Genomic DNA, 20,334 nt, shown 5'->3' on the forward strand with positions numbered 1-20,334 from the left:
CCTTAGCTCTCCCCGTCCTCTCCAATGCAAGGGGTGCTGCAGGGAGTATATTCTTAAAAATACAAAGAATTTGAGCTCTTTCTGCAGAAGGTACCGGCCCAAAAAGACAGCTGCTGTGACTTCCTGTTCTTTCTCATCTCATGTTGAAGGCCTTCTGGTACCACATACCTTCCTGAGTCCCTGGGCACCCCCCAAAGCCAAGTGACACACAGTGTCCTGCAGACACCTGCCCAGCTCCATGGGCCAGTACATCACTTCCCTGCTGAATACAAGCTTCCACTGTTACAAACTTTTTCCATCAGGAGCCATTCTGGCCAGGCTTGCCCCTTGTGGGGTGCATTGGAAGCAGAGCAGGCAATTCACGACCACTCTTTGGATAAATTTCAGTGCTTCCCCTCCTTGTGAAGTGCCTGCCAGGGTCCTGGATTTGGCTCATTTATTCAAAAGTATTTTCCCTGGGACTTCTGGAATTAGCCTTGGCCTGCAGCTGCTCTGTGAGCCATTCACTGCAAGTTTTCAGTCTTTGGAGCTTGAGCTGTCTTAATCAGACACATTAGGAAGAAACATTTGTGTTTCTTGGTCAGTGAAGTGTGACAAGAGGAACCAGTTTGTCACACTGACTAATCATAATTACCAATTACAAACCTGCTTTCAGTGAATGGTTCACAGTATGAAAGGCACTTTTCCTGGAAGTATCTCTGTCAGAAAATTAATACACTATATTCCTGGGGTGTGACTGGAAAAAAGAAGCAGATATGTTTTGAGAAAACCTGTTTTCAGAAAAGGAGCAACTATTCTAGGAGGTACTGTGTGGCTGGATTTGATTCTCCCCTGTATGAACTCAGGCTTAGCAGCTGATTCCTTCCTACATGCCTAAATCATGTCCTTGGAAGTTTCTTCATACTAATATAAGTGCAAAGTCCCTGGAAATTGCAACCAATATAATCTAAACAAGGGCAAAAATAAAAATCATCAATCTGAAAGTGTCCAAATTAATTTCTCAAATGTGCTGTAAAATAAGCATTAACACGAGTCACAGCAACATTTCTGTCTAAAGGCTCAAAGTACTTTGCAGCAGATGAGAAATACTGCTTGTCCAGCAGGCAAGATATTTGGGCAGTTATTTCACTGACATCTCCAAGTCTTCATTTAGACACACAAAACCTCTGAGCTGTGGGGATGTGAGGACTCAAGACATGTTGTCAGCCACCCAGACAATCTCTTCAAACTGGTCCATGGGAAAGGACAGGACTGCTAAATGGAGAGGGCATAGGAGAGGGCTTTAAGATGTCTGAGTTTGGAGCAAATCATATCACAGCATCCTGGTACAAGATTCACATGAGGTTTCTATAATGGGAGGGGCCTTGTCCCAGCCTTGTCATCTCTTCATGGCCACCAAGAGAAATCAGGAGGCCCCAGGGCAAGAGGCAGCCAAACAGGAACTATTTCCTAGCATCATACTTCTCCTTCACCTCCCTGCCTGCACAGTTTATGCCCCTCTCATTGTGTCACTGAAGATTTTCATTGCTACCTTACCTGACTGAGCATTGCAGTGTCTTCTCCTGAGCCTGAGATGGGCATTAGCCAGCTCTGCCACAACTCCTGACACTCCCTCTTCAGTCACATCCCCCAGCCAGCTAAGAATTACCCCTGGGGGCACAGATTCACTTTACCTAAGGCAATGGAGACAACGAAAACATCCTGTTTTCAGTCCCATCCCTTGCTGTCTTGGCACTGCAGGTTTCTCCTTCTCATCACCCCACAATGTGACTGTCACACTGTCACATTCCTGTCCACTGTTCACCTGCCCCCTGCCCCAACCAGCTGCTGATGAGCCTACAGTCAGTGAGGATGGGGAAGGACCAGAAGAGGAATTATGCAGGAATTTATATTAACTGTACATCACTCTGGTCTTTCTTCATAGGTCAGGTGGTGTGTCATCTCAATGGCATCATCTTCCTAAACATGTGTCTTCCTAGGATAAGATGTCTAGAGTGAAAGAGGACATGGGCATGGCACAGGGTAGACTTTTATAGCCCTGTGACCTTTACAGCTCTGTGACCATGTCCTCTTTAATAGCCACGTGTCATTTCTTTAGATAAAATAACACAGTCCTGACCCAGGACTAAAAGGAGAGCAAGGGTAAGGGACAAGAAGTAAAGGCCAAAGATATCCTGGTTTGCACTGACACTAGTCAGTAATGAAAAAGGAGGCAAAGGGGTTGGCATGCCATTTTTACCTGCATGGCCAGCAGGACCACCTGAACCATAAACCAAACCAATCAGCCTCTGTCCTCAGCTAGCATGTACTGCAGGAGTCCTCTGCCATCCAGTGGAGCCAGTGGTAGAGTTGCTCTGCATATGTCTATGTGTTGCACTGAGCACAGCAGTGCAGCATCTCATGGGAGACACTGGACATTTAATGACCACCTTGGGAGCAGTGCTGAGACACTCCAAGCCTTCCAAATTGCCAGAAAGAGCTACAAGGTATTTTGGAGAAGGGTCCCTCTCACCCTCATAGCCTTCTCAGAGGAGAAATATGCCATGTACATTTTCCCTAGGGCTCTTCCCATGAGGATCTGGGAAAAGCAGCACCAACTCACCCAGCAACCACAATCCCAGTACCTGCTTCAGAGGTCCTTTGGTTTTCAGGAGGATGAAGATGGCATAGGCAGGAATGCAGACCATGGAAGAGAGTGCCATCAGCCAGCCCACCACGTAGCCCCAGGGTGGGTACACATAGGAATTGTTGTATTTCAAGGGTGTGTACTTGATGAGGGAAAACAGGAAGATGGCCTGAGGAGCAGAAAATACAGACATAGGCAGAGCAAATGGAGCAGCAGAGATGGGCACCCTGGCCACCCTGCAAGCATCATCTGGGTGGCAAAGAGAGCAATGTCTTGCAAGAGCCAGCATGGACCTTGCCAGCTGCAGTGAGGCTGAGCTTGGTACACACTGACCACACAAGGGGCTATCTCAGAGCCAGGGCCAGGTTTCTCTGCAGTGTAAAGCAGTGAGTCTTCTTAAGGGTTTCACCCTAAGTTAGCAAAGCTGGCAGCAGCTTTGAGGGTCCAGCAAGATTAAGACAGCCATTTATCCATATCAAAGTCAGGAACTCTTGTCCCTGGCAGAAGCCCTCCAGAAGTACCAAGGGAGAACAGATTTAGTTCTCTTGGGGCTCTCTAGCCACAGAGCTCTCAGATTACTTGGGCTGGATCATGATTGCTTTGAAAATTTCTTTGGTATTCTGCTCTTGCTAAAATTTGAGGTCAAAGGACAAAAAATCTTTTGTAAGCTGTAGCTATAGAGATCCCACCTGTGTTCCCACTGTGGTCAAAGAAATCAACTCTCAACATCAGATGCAGCAACAGAAATTGGCTCATAAATCATAGAGCAAGATTGGACATAAGCCAGACAAGAACTTTTCTGACTTGGTGCATTTTCTTTAAACATAGTTGTCACAGAAGTTTTAAATGTGATTTAATAACATAGAAATCAAAAGGCCATGGAAAGATATTTATGAACCATGGGAGGTCACCGGAACACCAGCTTAAGCCATTATTTTAGAACAGGGTAATTCTCACTGGTCTTCTATTCAAAAGTAATATGACTACACCTCTGCAGACTTTGAGGATACATTGCTCTTTGGCTTCACAGTAAACAAGTGGCTTTTCAGGTTCAATCAATTTTCCAGGCAAAAGTTAGGGCTTTGCAAAAGAAATAAATTCAGCTGGAAAAAAATACAGCAGCACCTTCAAGACAAATCAACCATTTCTACTGAGAACCCAAGGACCCAGAATAATTTGTCATGTTGTTGTAATTGCACTTACCAAGCACAGCCCTGGGGTGAACACCAGCCAGCATATCTTGATCAAGGGCCATGGCCGGAACCCAATCATGTCCTCAATGTTGTCGTAGAAGCGGTTGGCACCTTGGCCACCATCCAGGACAGAGACAAAATCAGAGATCACATCACTGTTCTGTCCTTCAACCACTCTCCTCACCAGATCCCAACTTTTTTTATGCTCTCTGTTTAAAAACCTGGCTGTCCTAATAGTATAGCAGCAGGGAATGGGCTTCTTTGGCCTTGAAAAGGCCCATCTGGGGCTAAATAGAGATGACTGCTTTTCATTTCAATCTTAAGTTACCAGATAGCTTGAAACATAAGAAATGCCCTGTCCCATAGCAGCTCTAGCAGGATGCAGCCCTTGTGCCACTAAGAGCTGCTAAGGAGCAGCACAAGGTAAGGAGGGGTGCCTGGTTTACAGCTCAGCAAGGAAAAGCTCTTGCAGGTTGAGCACATGGGACTTTGAGAGCCAAGTGCTAAAGGGAAGAAAGAGAATGGGGGGTACCAAAAAAACCCTCTCTCTAAAACTAGACTGGCAGAGCAGGGAAGTCATACAAAGAATCTCCAGTGAGATGGGTGTTTCCCCCACCACCAGGAGCCTGCTTTCCACAGAATACATTATTTCTGGCACAAATCCTGAAGACCTGGCAATCCAAGCTCTGCTGGAAACCAAATCTTCCACCTGCAAGCGCTACTCTACCATCCCATGGGAGCTGTCTTGTGGGTGCCTGATCTCCTTCTTCTCCTCTCATTATTTTCACTTACTAGATTATGTTGTTCACTGTATGTGGGACCCACCTGAAGCTCAGGGTGCACCAGAGTGGCATATACCTTTGAAGTCCTCTCACTGGCCATACCCTTTATCCATTGATTCTTCCCAACCCAAAGGACAAAGAGGAAATGTATGCAATGGTACATAGAGGAGATGGAGTAATGCAGATGGATTTCAGCAGACTTTGCAGTAAGATCTAAGATATCTTGAAAGAACAAGAGCCTAATGTTGGCCAAAAAAGAGATGTGAAATTAAGAATAATCAAAAAGTCATTCCTAGGATGCTCTAACTTCTTCCTAACTAGAGCTAACCGGAGATACTACATCAGGTTTGCACACCTCAGGTAAAATAGAATAACAGTATTAAACAAAAAAAAAAATAGACCTAAACTGTCTCCATGGAAAGGATTATGAATTAAGAAATTCTGAGGTGAAATAATACCATATTTGTCTTACTGAAGTTTAATCACAGTGCTTAGCTGATAAAGATGGGCTCTGCCTTTAGGGACATTCCTCCCACTGTGAACTCAAGGCAATGCCACACTTCCCACCTGCAAGCGTGATGAGACCTTGCTTCTTTGCATCTTAGCACCAAAAGTCTCTACGGGCAAAATATATGCCAACAGAACTGGCCACACTTCTAAGTCTTTGTGGTTTGTTTTATTTTTGCTTGGGTATTTTATGTTTTAGGATTAAATAGCTGTATTTTGTTAAACACATTAATTCTACAGAAGAACATTATGAGTGTTTCTCTTTCTTTTCTTTTTTTATTTTTTTTTTAATTCTTCGCATTACTTCCTATATCCCATGACTAATGTTTGAAGGAAAGCTCTTTTAAACACAGCTTTTTGAAGCATTTAGGCTGGGGAGGGTGGAATCTTTGAACACCTCATGGTTGCCATCTTGAGCTGGCAAGTTAACAAGTAGCCTCGAGCAAAGACAACAAGCTGTGACATATCAAGGGAGACACAGCCCACACCAGAGCACAGAACCCTAAACTCCCAAGCTGTAAATATCATGAGGCTTCAGGTAGCATTTCTGAAAATATACTGGGGATGAAAGGGAGATAGTATAAAAAATATTTTGCCAAAAAAGCAAAACTTCTACAGGATGGGAAAAAAACAAAAAAAGATATATTTAAATGATGCAACTTGCTGTTTAGAATATGAGAATAGCACAGTCTTTTGTACCAGACAGTGTTTCCACAGAAACACACTGTGATGTCAGACATATAACAGATAAATTCATTTGTAATACAGCTTTATAGAAGCCAAAGTTTCACTGCAAATTTGAATTTAGGGTACGGTGGAAGAGATGGCAATTAAAGAAATACATGGATGCCAAAAAAAAGAAAGACACAACAGGCATCCATCCTCCATCAAGAAAACAACACAAAATTTATGTTATTATTAGTGGTGTGTCTCCACCTGTCCTTACCCCTATACTCTGTAGTACAATTCCCAGGTCCTGCATTTTCACAGCCACTGTGGCAGTCAGTAGGTGATGCGATGAAACACAATGGGGACTGACATGAACATCCTCAGAGAGTATACGAACAGGAGGATTTACATGTTCTACATATCCTAGGCAGATGAAAAAGTGATCAAGCTTAAGAAGTGATCAATTCAGTTACTCAACTTTGGCTTTTTAAACAAATTAGAAGCTGGAAGACAAGTACAGCGCCTCTTCCTTCCCAGCACATTGGAAAGATTAGATAAAGCTCCTGCAGAGAAAGCCATAAAGATTTCACCACAGAGATTTTTTGTTGGAATGAATAAAGATGTTTGTTGGGATTCCCAATATCCTGAGACAAGAAAGAATGGTATGCAGGCACAGGGAAGTTACCCACACATGCTGGTACCACTTCTCTTGTACTGACCAATGCCATATACCTTCAAAGCTGTTGCATGCTTTTCTGACAGATCACTTAATCTTGCTGAATAAATTCGTGGGAATAAATTTCACATGAACCCAAATAGAAATCTGCATATATACTTCTGTCTTGTCCTTTTGGAGACCTTCTCATTTACATAGCTTATAGAGATTGCAAGGGATACTCAAAGAGAAAGGGATGAAGATTTTATTTTATTTTTACAATACCCAGAAACAGTGAGTTTCACAGATCTGCTAGTTTGGAGTCTGTGAAAAAGCCCACCCTTTCAAACCTTTTCTCCCAAGCTGCATTTATTTGCATTCATCTGTATCAAAGTCCATCCATAAGATTTCGACAGGTGATGACCCCGGCTCTGCACCATAGTCCTAAGCTTGTATCTGCTCCCTCTCTGCCTCAAACCTGCAGCATCAACACCTGCACCAAACCTGTGAAAGATGCCAGCAACAGAGGCACTGCAGCAACTGTGCAACCATTTGGTATCAGACACACAGAGGCAGCCCCTCCTTAGAGTCCATAAATGAGTGTGTAAGATTGGCTGTAGCTGGTGCATCCAAGAGGATAAAGCACACACAGCCAGAAAAAGCCCAGCAGGCAAGATCCAGGCAAAAGGAGGATGCTGTTTCTGGTAGCCAGAGCAAGAGAGCCAGAGAAAGATTTATACCAGCACAACACAAGTTCACCCTAGGGCCACCCACAGGTGCCTGCTGGCATCAGTTTGCTTTAGCTTTGTAAACAGTTTTAATGGTTTCAGCCCCAGCTCTCCTGCAGTGATGGAGGCACTCACTTTTTCCTGGAACAGCTAATCCTAATGTGCATGCTGTGACTGCCTGGAAAACATCCTCCCTGCAGCCCGTTTCAGAGGCATCATGTTGTGAATCCCAGGGCTCAAAACCTATGCAAGCTTCTCTGAGGACTGCCTGTCCCAAAGTGGAAGGGAGAGAGAAGAAAGGGGGAAAAAAATCCAAACCTTTCCAGCCCTCCCCTCTAGGGAATGTGATCAGCATATCTGCCCCCGTGCAGCATATCCACAGGCGGAGAAGAGGACGCAAGGAAATCCTCAGATCTTTGCAAGAGCAGCTGCCTGGCAGCAGAGGGAAGCTGCCAAGTGGTGGGTGTTTGGCATATGTGTTGGGAGAAGGGAAGCTCAGAACATGTATTTGTGTTAGCAAAAATGTTGTAATTCTTCACAGTGTAAGCAAGAAGTTCAGCCCCGCCAATTCTGAAAAAAACCCAACACTATAATTGGCACCAGGCACATTTTTTTTCCCCATTAAAATATCTCACCTTCATCCTCTGACTACATTTCAGACCAGAATCAACCCAATGGATGCCAAGCAGAACACCAAAAGGTAGAATCCCACTGTGTAGAGTGGGGCAAGTGAACTCATGGTGGTGAGAGACAGGGCCATTTCTCAGTCCCCAGTTGCTCCATCCCCCTTCCAGGCTGCTGGGGCAGCATCATCTCTCCTGTTGCTGTTGTCTGCCACGGCTCCTCTCCATGGCTCTTCAGAAAAGGCATGTGGCCTGCGTGACAGTAAAAATGGAAGGGGAATTCTATACACTAAAGTATAATTTCTTTTTAATGTACCTGAGCATGGTGAGGATAAAGCCCTGTCACAGATGGATGGGAATCTCCAGCTCCCTGTAAATCCCACAGGGGCTGGATGGAAGGCAACTCTAAATTACAATCTGTCCTGGGTCTGGTATTGCAAGCTCTTAGGTGAGCTGCCCTTGCAGGATATCCCTCCAGAATAAATCTCTCTTGCACATCTGTTCCTCTTGCATTCTCCAGAGGTTAAGACCAAGCAACCTGTTACCATTTCAGTAAGAGAGGAAACCATCCAGACTGCAATTGGCTCCTGCTGTACATAAAGCATTTAGAGAAACCAATAGTCCCTTCATTAGCAACTGCACTAAGGCCAAAACTGTGAGCACCAAAGAGAGCACACAGGGACTGACTGGTCACTGTTTCTTCTGTGATAAGACAAAAGTAGCACCAAAATAAGTTAGCAGGTGGCAGATTCAAAACAAGGAAAAGTGACTCCTCACACAACAGCTGATTAAACCAGGTGTTTCCAGTCTTGCTGAAGCATTTTGTGGATGATAAATATTTACTTGAGTCAATTGAAAAAAATGGAATGGAAGATAAATAAATAGATTTTACTTCTGGCTCTAGAAATCACTGAGCAACAAGATGAATATTGAATCTTGCTCTGAGAACTCCAGAACAAGAAAGACATGGACCTAATACAGTGGGCCCAAAGAAGGGCCATGAAAACAATCAGAGGGCTGGTGGAACACCACTCCTGTGAAGGAAGATGGAGAGAGTTGGTGCTGTCCAGCTTGAAGAAGAGAAGACTTAGGGAGACATTGATATGGCCTTTCAACTTAGAAAGAGGGGTTGTAAGAAAGACAGAGAGAATTTTTATTAGGGCTTCTATTGACAGGACAAGGGGTAACAATTTTAAACTGAAAGAGGGTAGATTTAGATTGGATGTAAGGAAGAAATTTTATTAATATGAGGGTGGTGAGATGCTGGGACAGGTTGTCCAGAGAAGCTGTGGATGCTCCGTCATTGCAAGTGTTCAAGGTCAGGTTGGATGGGGTTTTGAGTAATTTGGTCTAGTGACAGATGTCTCTGCCCATGGCATGAGGAGTGGGCTAGATTATCATGAAAAGACTCTTCCAACCCAAACCATTCTATGGTTCTGTAATCAGCTGTTAGAAGCTGGAAGAATATTTACAGAAAGCATCATTGCTAACTTTTCTGCTACTATACTCCCTCCTGGGCCTCCACTTCTGGCCGTTGAAAGAGACACAACATGATGCTCATGCCTGCAATGTTTCCCTAAAGTTAAGATAGCCACACTGCTTGGTATAGCTAGGAACCAGGAGATACATCATTTGGTGTCAAGGATGTGCTCTAAGCTGGAATCTACTACAGCTTTGCATGAGTTGTACAGGTACTGAGATCCTGCAGCTCCATGAATTTCAGGAGAGAGAACAGCTGCTCAGCTGCTCTGCATCACACACAATGAGACCCTTTGCCCCAAACCCACCAGTCTCTTCAGGGAGATGAACTACAGCCTATGTGTTCAGGCATCATTCAGCAGGGAAAAATCCTCTGTTGGATATCACAAGGAAACTCTTCTTACTGCACAGACTAACAAGGAGTTGGTTTCCTTCTGGTAGTTCATGAAGCTCAGTTAAATCCTGCTCCTGAGTAGGTTAGTTCCAGACTCTACTGGGAGCTAAAGAAGTCCCCTCCATTTCTTTCAGGAGTGCCACCACAGCCTGTGCATGCAGGAAGCATGTATGGTCATAGGAGTAACACACCACAAGTCCATAGCCCAGCATTTTGTGGTAAATTGACAAACAGGACCAAACTAAAGGCACAGTGTAAGCAGGTGGTAAGAAAGACCAAAGAACAGCAGGCACTCCTCAATAGCTGATTTTCTAATTCAAAGCTCAGGTGGGAAGAGCAGTAAGGTAGTTCAACATGAGGAACCTTCAGAGAGGAAAAACCCATTCCTATTCTAAAAGTGGAACAATTCAGAAATGTTGTGAGGAAACACAGTAGAAACCAGGCAAGAGAGAAGGTAATTACAGCATTGCTTTGCCTCCCAAGGCACTATCCACTCCTGCTCCTCAAGCCCCTCCTTCTTGCCTTGAGAAAGAGAAACATAGGTTTTTATGGTAAGAGAAACACTTACCATATACCCATCCTACACAGATTACTTCAAAAATGGCCAGGAAGAGTAGGCACATGCCACTGGCAGCATAGTAGTCAAAGAGCTGGAAGATGTACATCCCACCCTGTTGAAGAGGTAGAGAAGGGAGAGTCAGGCCAAGACTGTTCCAAGTGAGGGGAAAAATTACTTAGGCAAGCTGAAGAACAGCAGGAGAAACACTGCAGTTAGAGTAGGTGGAAGAAGAAGAGGTTTTTTCCTGGCACTGCCCCTACTCTGTCCTAAAAAGATAGTTAGGCCTGTTGGCAGGAGAGCATTTCTGTCCATTTTATGGTACTGCTGGGCTAGGCTGGTTTCTATGCCCACAGGAGAAGGAGCCAGTTTGTCTTCAGCAAGCTTCCAGCACTGTTTCAAAATGCCATGTAGCAGTGGAGAACCTGGCATCCAAGAAATTGGGATCAGGGTATTCAGATACCTTATTTTAGCTGCATCCACCTTTACATATTGCACAAGGTCCAAGCCCTGCTACAGTGGTGGCGTGTGGCTTCCCTGCTGCCTCTGTCTTCAAGCTGAGCCTGGCATAGTTGCCATCAGTGAACACTCAAGTGTGCAGGAAGATGTTCTTGGCTCTCATCTGTAGAGGAGGCCAAACACTATGCACACAGCATCACACTAACACAGCTCTAATCCTTCCAGCCCCAGGGATCAGGGGCTTCCAGCTGGCTCAAGCAGGGTTATGGTACCCCCAGTACCCCCAGCCTCTCCTCCTGCTGCTCTGCTTCTTGTGCAAAGCAGCCAGCAAACTATCACTGCTCTTAAAAGAGTTTCTACTTGTGCAGCTCAGCTTGCTTTAGCAACCAGGCCTGGTATTTGCACAAAGGTGATTGTCAGTAAGCTTCTCTGGGCTGCAGGACTGTCTCTCTAGAACGCTCAGTTTTGGGGTTAGTACACTAGCATCATCACACAGGGTAAAAGAAGCACTGGCTGTGAGAGACACCAGCTAATGCATTAGAAATGAAGGACAATTAACAGCATTAAAGACAAGCTTGCTGTCTGTACCTTCTCCTTCAGAGCAGGCTAGCAGGGTTTCTGGTGCTCAGCTGTACAACCCAGATACTCCTTTCTTACCTCAGTGACCAGCAATAAGCCCACCAGGTAGCATATGACTGCAATGGCCAGGATCAGCAGCTCCCGACGCCCCTTCCTCCGAAACACTCCTGGGAACAGGTCAATAAGAGCAGTCACCATGCTTTCCACACAGACGAACTGCAGAAGACAACAGGTCAGAAAAATCAGTGTCTCCCCTTCTCCAAGCACACCCTCTCTTTTGCTTTCCTTTTTGACCCCAGCCACCCAAATCCTTATTTTTTTGTTTTCTTTTTTTCCTGTCTTGCTCCCACCAAGGGCCAGCTGCAGCTGCTAGGGATCCAAACACATCTTGATAGATCAGTGAGGATTCCTCTGCAGATGCAGATCAAAGGGGTTAAAAGTATAGCCCCATGTTGGCAGGTTGAACTGTGAGATGTACAAGGAATTGCCTCAAGCTCATACTGCTGACCAGCAGGAACAACCAAGGGATGAGAAGGCAAGGGACAGACTGAGCCCTCTTTGAGGAGGGTGAAGAAGCACCTGAGATGTCATCTTGTGACAGAGGGGAGCTCCTCCTGCCAGCATGAAGCTAAGGGGAGCCAGGTGACTATAAGGCCACAGCTCAGCCCTGACATCAAGCACATATGTCAAACATCAGGAACGGCTGCAAAAGATGCCACAGATGCCTGGGACAACTCTCCAGAGTGAGTGAATATCTGGCTTTTAGGGATGATTGTAGCCAGGGATGCCTGCTCGTCACCACATGGATTTCAGTGCACATCACCCATGGGGTACTTAAGAGAACATCAGCCACTGCTAGGACAGCCCAGCCAGCATGAAGCAGAGCCATAAGTGAGATGACTTGGGAAGGGACCTCGACCCAGAGAAAGAGGGGAAAGAGACTTCATTCTCTGGGTGCAGGAGCTAAGGTGCTGCAAAGTGGAGCCTGAGCAGAGCACACTGACTGGCAGGTATGCCAGGGCATTCCCTGCTCCTCTCCTACCAGAGTTGCACACTGAGCTCTGCAGGGTGCTCTGCTGGATTTTGCTCCTGGCACAACAAGGAGAACGCACAGGGATTGCTGTGGTGAGATGCAGCTGGGAGAAAACAGCCTTGCTCCCCTTCCCAGACTGCCCTGCTCATTGCTGGGCCTCTCTGGAGTGGGCATGGTTCCAGCGCTGGCACTGAGGGGATGTAGCTGGAACATCCTCATACAGGGAGAAACATGCCAGAGATGTCAGCACACATAACCACTGGGTTACCATCAGCCCTGTCTCTGAGCTCCCACAGTGTGAAAGTGCAGTGGACTATATGGAGAACATATCTGAGGTACCAGCAAAGCACATGGCTACTTTATCCTTTCCCATGGCCTCAGGCAGTGCTCGGGGTGGTGACAGAACACGTGGGCATTGTATGAGGAGGGGTCATTTGCTGTACCTGGCTGTCCAGTCCCAAGAAGATCAGCATGAGGAAGAAGAGGCAGGACCAGAGCTGAGACACGGGCATCATTGTTACTGCTGTTGGATATGCTATGAAAGCCAGGCCAGGACCTGCCAACAGACCACAGGATGACCACATGCACCCACCATCACCACCACCATCACCACCTGACACCATCACCCTCCAGCACGGAGTGAGCTCACATACTGCTTCAAAACTCACACAGGGCTGCAAGATGTGTTGGGAAGCACTGGTCCTGCAGACCTCACTTCAGACACCCATAGCAAGAGAGGATGTAGGTGACATCCTGGGGTTCCTTTCAGAAAAGCTCCCTTCCCTTCAGGCTTTCCATTTTACCTTGGCTCTGAAGTCTCCTGAAAAAACCTACCTGATTCAGCCACTTCTGCAATGGGCACGCCCTGCTCTTGAGCCATGAAGCCCAGCACAGAGAAGATAGCAAAACCAGCAGTGAAGCTGGTGGTACTGTTCAGGAAGCAGAGCATGATGCAGTCCCTGCAGGGGAAACACCAGAAAGAAAACAGTATTTTCCACTGTAGAATAGGTCCACTTGGAATCATGCCTGTGCTTAGCTTCCCCAGTTGGACATCATGAACAGCAATGCTGCTCTTGAACCCCTTCAGAAATAAAAAGCTCAGAACAGAGCCAAAAATCAGTTTATCTTGTACCCTACTGCCCAATAGTTATAGGACTCTATTTGGCACAGAGACACAAAGAGCAGCACCAGTGGTTTGTGGACAGGGTGCCACAATCGTGTATGTAGGGACACGGCAACAAAAAAGTTGAGAGGGGTCAAGAGAATAAAAACAACAGACAAAATAAGGAGAATAGCAAGTCAGAAAAGGGAAGAGGTTGCAGAAGTAAACTTAGGTTGACATAGTCAGACATGCTCAAGGAGAAGGAGCAACTAAAAACATGAGCATGTACAGGTTTGGCAGGTCTGGTAAAACAAGGATTAAACCAAAAGTCCTCACCTGACAAAGGTTGTGTCTACACTATCTTTACTAACTATGCTATGCCACTTGTCCTTTAATGTCAGTGCACTTGATCCCTGTGAGAACAAGGGCACCAGTCTGAGCTGGCTGGGCTGGAAACCCCAGACCCTGGGATCCTGCCTGGGCAGCAGCCAGAGCTGACCCACAGCATTAGCTGCTATGGGGCAATGTGGACACCCAGCACATTTTGGGCCACCCAGGGCCCAAATGTACCAGTCAAAGGCACAGAAAGTATTAGAGGAAGGTACCAGTGCACCACTCCACTGGTGACAGATACATTTCAGAAGAGTCAGGGGAAAGTGTTAACTTCCTGACCAACAGCCATAGCAGCACCTATTGGAGAACAGAAGAAGAGGAGGGATGATTGGTGTCTTCCAAGTACCATTACATTTTCCCATCCATTCTGGAGCAATCCACAAAGGAAAAACAAAGCTCCTTCTCCTGAGTATTCTGTGGAAGGTGTCAAAAATGGTCTTGATGACTTCACTGAGCTCGATCTCAGGCCATGAATAAAAATAGATCTGTAATCTAAGGGCAAGGAGGAGGCCAAACAAACTTGACTAATCTCCTTGATAGTATCAAAATGCCAGTGGCACTACGTTACCCTGATTGTAGTAAAGCAATGGAGACAGAGAGCCCAGCCATCATCTTGGTACCATCTCCCCTGCCTAGCAAGTGACAGCAGAGCTGACCATGCCACACATGCTCACTCACCCTGGCCAAAATAGTCCCTGATGTCTCCACAATGACTGGAGTCATGCTCCATTTTCATTTCTCCTCCTCCTCCAGTCTCTCCCATAGCCAAGCTGGGAGCATGGGAGAGCACCACTAAAGCCATTTTCTGGAGCTCCTGTGTTCCCTCAGCCACTCTGCATCCCACCCCACAGCTTACACACTCTGAGATGCTCATCAGTCAAAGCAACATGACCCAAGCTCTCCCTTGGGTACAGAACCTACCTCAGATGCAGCTCTGTGCTGTTTCTTTCCGAGTAAATTTCCAGAAGGGTACAACAAGTCTTACCTGTAACAGTTGTTGGTATATTTGTTGTAGCTGCCCAGAGCTGTCAGGCAGCCCTGGCAGATGGCATAAGAGAAGAGGATCTGAGTGCCTGCATCCATCCAGACCTGGAACAGAGAAGGTCAGTGGTCTCCAGATCTGGTAACAAAATAAACTGATGGCTGTGCCCTATCTAGCAACAGCTTCTCCATCCATGCAGAACAAACCCCATGAGACAGAGAGGGGCTCAGTGGATGTGGAAACTGGGATACCTCTCAGGGAAATCTGACCTATAGGACTGAAAGTTCTCTAGGAAAAGCCTCCTGAGGGGACCATGTTTTCACATCCCACTCCAGGTGACACCACTTCTCCATCTCACGCCTTTACATTCTGGGTGGAGATGGCATTCCTGATAGCATGGCTCCAGCTGTAGTTATCACTGCAGATATCTCTGGTCCCTGTGTGGCCCGGCATTGGCAGAGCCACTGGTGAGCTGTCCCAAACACAGGCAAGTGAGTCCTTTGCATGATGAATGTACTCCCCTCCCCACTCCAGTTTCCCACATCCATGAGGCTGTTGTGCAGAGTGAAGGGCAAAAAAAAATTTTGGGCAAAGACATTTCAGGCCAGTGGGGTGTCATGCACCCAGGTTCCCTTTTGCTGTAACATTGCATGAGAAAAGCTGAGTGGGATTGTCCACCACTGCTCCAGCTCTCTCCCCCATGGAAGATTCCCTTCTCTCCATATGCTGTGGGCTGAACTGAAGCTCTACTCTCACACCCATCCAAGGAAAAATCCCTGAACTGTGAGTAGCAGACAGGCAGGAATACAGCCCACCCTTCTGTTTGCCTTTGTGTTCCCTCTCACTCTTTCTCCTCTAAGCAGCCCTCAGCTGCAAACATTCAGGCAGCTGAAATTTGGCAGCCTTTAAAGAATCTCAGCCCAGGCATTTCTGCTTAAATTCACACAGATCTCTCACAGGTAGGTGCATACATGGGAGCCCTTCAGGCACTGGCACATGTCCTGCTTGACACCAAAGCCCCACATTCTGCCTAAACTCAGTAGCAGCTTCCCTCACTCCTGCTGTGCTGGGTTGCAGAAGACTGGAAAGACCCTGTCAGCTTTAGTTAGGCTGTGAAGGATAAGGAGGTTTTCAGTGAGTAAGCTTTGACCATGAATAAAACACATTCAGCCCATGTCACTCCCCCTCTTTTATTTATTTTGATATTAAAATGCCATTTACGTCTAGCTGGCTCTTTGTATTCAGTGCACCACAGATTTTTGTACTGACAATACATAATTGCATCTGAAAGCCATTTGAGGGAAGACTGGGTTTGGCAGCTGGTTTGAGAGCAGTTGGGGCTTGGGCCATCTGGGAAGATGCAGGAGGTAAGCAGAGACTGGGGGCCAAGCATATTGCTTGGCTGCCTCCACAAAAAGATTCAGCAGTGGAATAATTAGTAGCAGTATCATTTAAATGATCTTCTGGAGGGGGTCTGCATTAACACCTCCCTGGGATGGTGGAGACATCCAGCACAGCCCTTCTGAATCCATGTGGGGAAGGGGAAGAAACCTGCTGCTACAGAAAGCTGATAGAGCAGACACCCTGGGTGGGTCCCCCAAGGAAGGGTCCTGCTGCCTGCCCTGTGCAGCTTCCCAGGATGCTGCCCCATTCCTGCTGGTTTGCAGGTCCTGGATTAGGCTGCACTCTCTGCCCTATCCTGGACTGAACCTCCCTGGTACACAGAATCCTCTCTGCCAGGATAGGGTGTCCATGAGTTCTGATGAGTGGTGTGAGAGGCTCACACTTTGGCCCATTCCTGACTCAGGCAGGTGGGACCAGTCCCCAGCAGAGGTGAAGGGAATCTGCTGCTTAGCTGGGGCACAGCCTGCTTTACCTGTGTGCATTCAATCTCTGCAAGCACAGGGGCCCTGGACTCCTTGGGAGGACCTTGTTGGAGCCAAGCAAAGTGATAACGAGGCCAGAAAAAAAAAATGAAAAGCAATATATTATTTTCCCCCACCTCCTCCCTTAATTATTTGCATTTAAGACCCAGCAAAACCATCTGTTACATGATGAATATTTCATATAGTCTTCTGGTTTTGCTGAGCCAAGAGTAGAAATGACCAAATATACCCATATGCTGCAGATGCAGACGCAAAAAGGCTGTGCTGTGCAGGGGGACTTAGGCTCCTCTTAGCTCTTTTAAGGAGGTCTCACTAGGTCACTGGTCCCCTTCCAGGGAAGACAACTAAATCCCCAGCCAGCAGCAGATCCAAGAGCCAGGGCACTGGAAATTTTCCCAGGGCCAACACTTGCCTGACCTTTACCCACCTGGGGGTCTGCCAGCCTGGAAATGTCTGGCTTCAGGTAGAAGATGATCCCCTCAGCTGCACCTGGGAGTGTGACTCCTCGCACCAGCAGGATGATAAGCATCATGTATGGGAAGGTGGCAGTGAAGTAAACAACCTGTGGGTGCAGGGAAACAAGAGGAGAGAGAGTCAGTGGGGAAAGGGGTGCAGGTATCATCATCTCATCTCATCTGAAGTCCCCCACCCCAGAAAACATCCCTGCATTCTGCTGTTGGCTATAGCTGCTGCTGCTAGCGTAGAAGGAGGGTGGGGAAGAAATTAGTCAAGGTTACCTCTCACCAGTGATTTTGTTAATCTACATTTTGTTCCTCACCCAAGGCTTTACCACTGGTTGCTCTGTTTTATTTTCTCTTCCCAGTCAGTGTAATTTCCCCGCTCTCCAGCTGTTCTCTTCATCTTTCTAGAGCTGCAGAAGAACCCCGGATCTCTTTGTGTCACTGAGTTTTAATGAGGAGTTATTAAAATTGCCCTGTTCCCAGCAAGAGTTTTACAAATTAAATAGCAACTTTTGCTGCCCAATTTGAGACACTTCTGAGGGGTCTTCTTTTCAGGGGGTGCTCATGCACCTCTTTTATCCCTTCAATGCCTCTGAGTTCACAGCTAAAAAAATGGGAGCACCTCAAAGCCTTTAAAGATAATGGAGACCATTACTGCTGTAAAACCTTCTCTTCGCTTCTTGTGTGTAATGTAAATAAATATTACAGAAGAATTAAAGTTCTCTAATCCATTTCCTAATGTACCATTTATTTTTTTTGTTTGCAAAATATCTCTGAGCAAGTTGGAACTTCTTAATACTTATTCCTTATTAAAACTCATCCAAGTAATGTGAAGATTTGTTTACTCTAAGGATTCATAGTGAGGCACCTAAAACGACATTTTTTCTGTTTAGTGATAATTGGTCTAATAAGTCAGAGTACACTATTGCTGTTCCCCAACTGAATGAGAATTCAAGCAACTTTTGGCACAGAAACTACAATCTACCTTCAGAAATCACTTTTGGGGAACGTTTATACACACATTAGCTGAATGCATAAGGAAAGGAAACATAGGAAGAGCACAGAAGTGGGCAAAATAAATAAAAGAAAAAGGCTTTTAAAGAAAATTACTCTACACGGAGTCATTTGGAATTATTTTCCTAAGGCTGCTATTGTTACTTCAAGTCTGAACTCCCTAAATCACAGAAGCATAAACACAAGGGACTGGCAGACTTATCCAACTAAAGCAGCATCACGATCCAGCTCAACACCCGGTTCACTCTGAGCTGTTAAACCAAATTATGCACCTACTCAGAATTCCTAGAACAGTAGGGCCATCCTACTGTTTATCCTAATAAATAAGTAAGGAAAAAGAAGGAAGGAACTTATTTTTTTTTAACAGTGGCCCTGTAAAACTCAAAATTACTACCTACAGAGAAGACACCTGGCCTGCCTGACCTGCCAGGTATGACAGGACAGAAAAACCCACCCTGTACTGCTGCACCATGTCCTTAGCATCCAGCTGGTAAAAAGTAAGCCATGTATCCTAAAATATGTGACAGAAGAGTCTTCTGTGGTCCTGGGAAAACAATTCCAGCTACTACCTGAACTTACTGTTTCCTCTCAATTTCTGGTCTGACTTTGCCAAACCAAATTGGCCCAACTAGTCTTATTGAACTTCTTGAGCTTTCTCCTTCTAAGGACAAACTCTGCACACCAGGTAAGCAGCAGGCAAGAAGAGACTCAGTGGAGAGGGCTGAGAGCTGAAGGGAAATTGGCATGACTCAATTACACTTCCATGAGGATAAAGAACCTCTCAGACCCAGTCTCTCAACATCAGAATGATCTCATGTGAAAATGGTAGTGTGGTATTCAAGCCAGGGAGCATCAGAGATTCAAGACTTAAAAAGTGGAGCATCCCCTCTTCCCATAAGGAAATGGAAAGCTGGCCATCACCAAATGACCACCAGACACTTTCACACTACCAAATCACTGCCAGGGCAACTGGCCACCAACCTGCACATCGCTCCTGTTCAGCATCATGAACAGAACCTCTGCTCACCCTGTTCTGACTTCTCCAAGGAAACTGTGTATACATAGGGGAGTTGAAGTGTATGTCATACAATTTGTGACACAAAAACTAATGATGGGACAAAGGCAACTCATCAAACATATTATAAACACTTTGTTTCAGGTCACAGGCCTAAACATCACCCTTAAACCCCATGTTTTTGTTTCAGAAAAAGTGCGTTTGTTTAACATCACTTTTAAAAACTGTGTTTTGACGTTTTTATAAATGGCATCTGTGTTTTTCTTAAATTACTTTTGCAAAATGTCTCAAGTTTGATTGAGTCGTTTGTATTTCATTATTTTTTTGTGTGTTACAAATGGTGTGACTCATACACTTGAGGTCTCCCATATATGCACAGGCTCCTGGCAGAAATCAGAACATGGTGAGCAGAGCTGAACATCACATGCTGGTCAGCAGTCAGTCAGTTGTCCCTGTGGCAAGCTGGCAGGTTGGAAGTATTCAGGCACCAGTTGCTGGTGGTGAGTTATTGGTGGCCTGTTTGTTACAGCCAGTTGTCCTTGACACTTTCCTTGTAGATGTGAAATCTGACTCCCCCTCCTTAAGCAGTGATGGCCAGCAGGTGAGCACCAGCAAGAGCCAGAGTTAGCAGCTAAGACTGGAAGAAACCTAGCAAGCAGAGCAAGCTATTGTCTTGCACTGTTCAAATGGGTGTCCAGTGTGACTTTAAGGTGGGAGTTGGAATTTAACACTGAAACACAGGTGTCCAGCACTACAGGGAACACCCACCAGTACTAGGCATAGTGATTTGAAGAAAAAAGTCAGTTGCAGAAATTGGCTCCCCTTCCTCTGGTACTGGGACATTTCCTGGATGCCCACAAGACCCAACCATCATTAATGACCCTCCAGTCTCACTGCAGCTCTGGGAAGAAAGGACCTGAATAAATTAGGGCCATAGCAACATCCCCAACACCCATCCCTGGGAATCCCATGCTCATTCACTCCAAAAGGATAACCAGGCTACCTGATCTATGGGATCAACACCAGGAAGAAGCCTTGTCTCCAGCCTTACTAGTTAAATGAAGAAAGTGACCTGCTGAGCCAGAAACCACAGAGCCAAGTAGAGTACAAAGGAGAGCACTAAGACACCGCTCCCACACAGAGTTTTCTGAAGGATAAAAAAGCAGCAGAGATTCATTATCTATTCACTGAACTGGTT

The 20,334-nt window shown here is 46.0% G+C and overlaps 1 protein-coding gene across 3 annotated transcripts in view; it reads right to left on the minus strand.

The window, feature by feature from the left end:
• SLC6A12 (solute carrier family 6 member 12) overlaps positions 1-20,334 on the minus strand; it is a 39,695-nt gene that overhangs the window by 3,369 nt on the left and 15,992 nt on the right. For 2 of the 3 annotated variants that reach the window (XM_030444451.1, XM_030444462.1), the window contains 8 exons: positions 17,074-17,208; positions 14,764-14,867; positions 13,118-13,242; positions 12,727-12,839; positions 11,329-11,466; positions 10,225-10,327; positions 3,830-3,930; positions 2,625-2,795 (listed from right to left, as the gene is read on the minus strand). In XM_030444451.1, coding sequence (XP_030300311.1) covers positions 2,625-2,795; positions 3,830-3,930; positions 10,225-10,327; positions 11,329-11,466; positions 12,727-12,839; positions 13,118-13,242; positions 14,764-14,867; positions 17,074-17,208 — 990 coding nt within the window. Of the gene's footprint in view, positions 1-2,624; positions 2,796-3,829; positions 3,931-7,533; positions 8,036-10,224; positions 10,328-11,328; positions 11,467-12,726; positions 12,840-13,117; positions 13,243-14,763; positions 14,868-17,073; positions 17,209-20,334 lie in introns of those variants that run through there. The other variant, XM_030444472.1, reaches the window with a different exon arrangement.

Source organism: Calypte anna, chromosome 1 (genome assembly GCF_003957555.1).
Source record: "Calypte anna isolate BGI_N300 chromosome 1, bCalAnn1_v1.p, whole genome shotgun sequence".
Classification (NCBI taxonomy): Eukaryota; Metazoa; Chordata; class Aves; order Apodiformes; family Trochilidae; genus Calypte; species Calypte anna.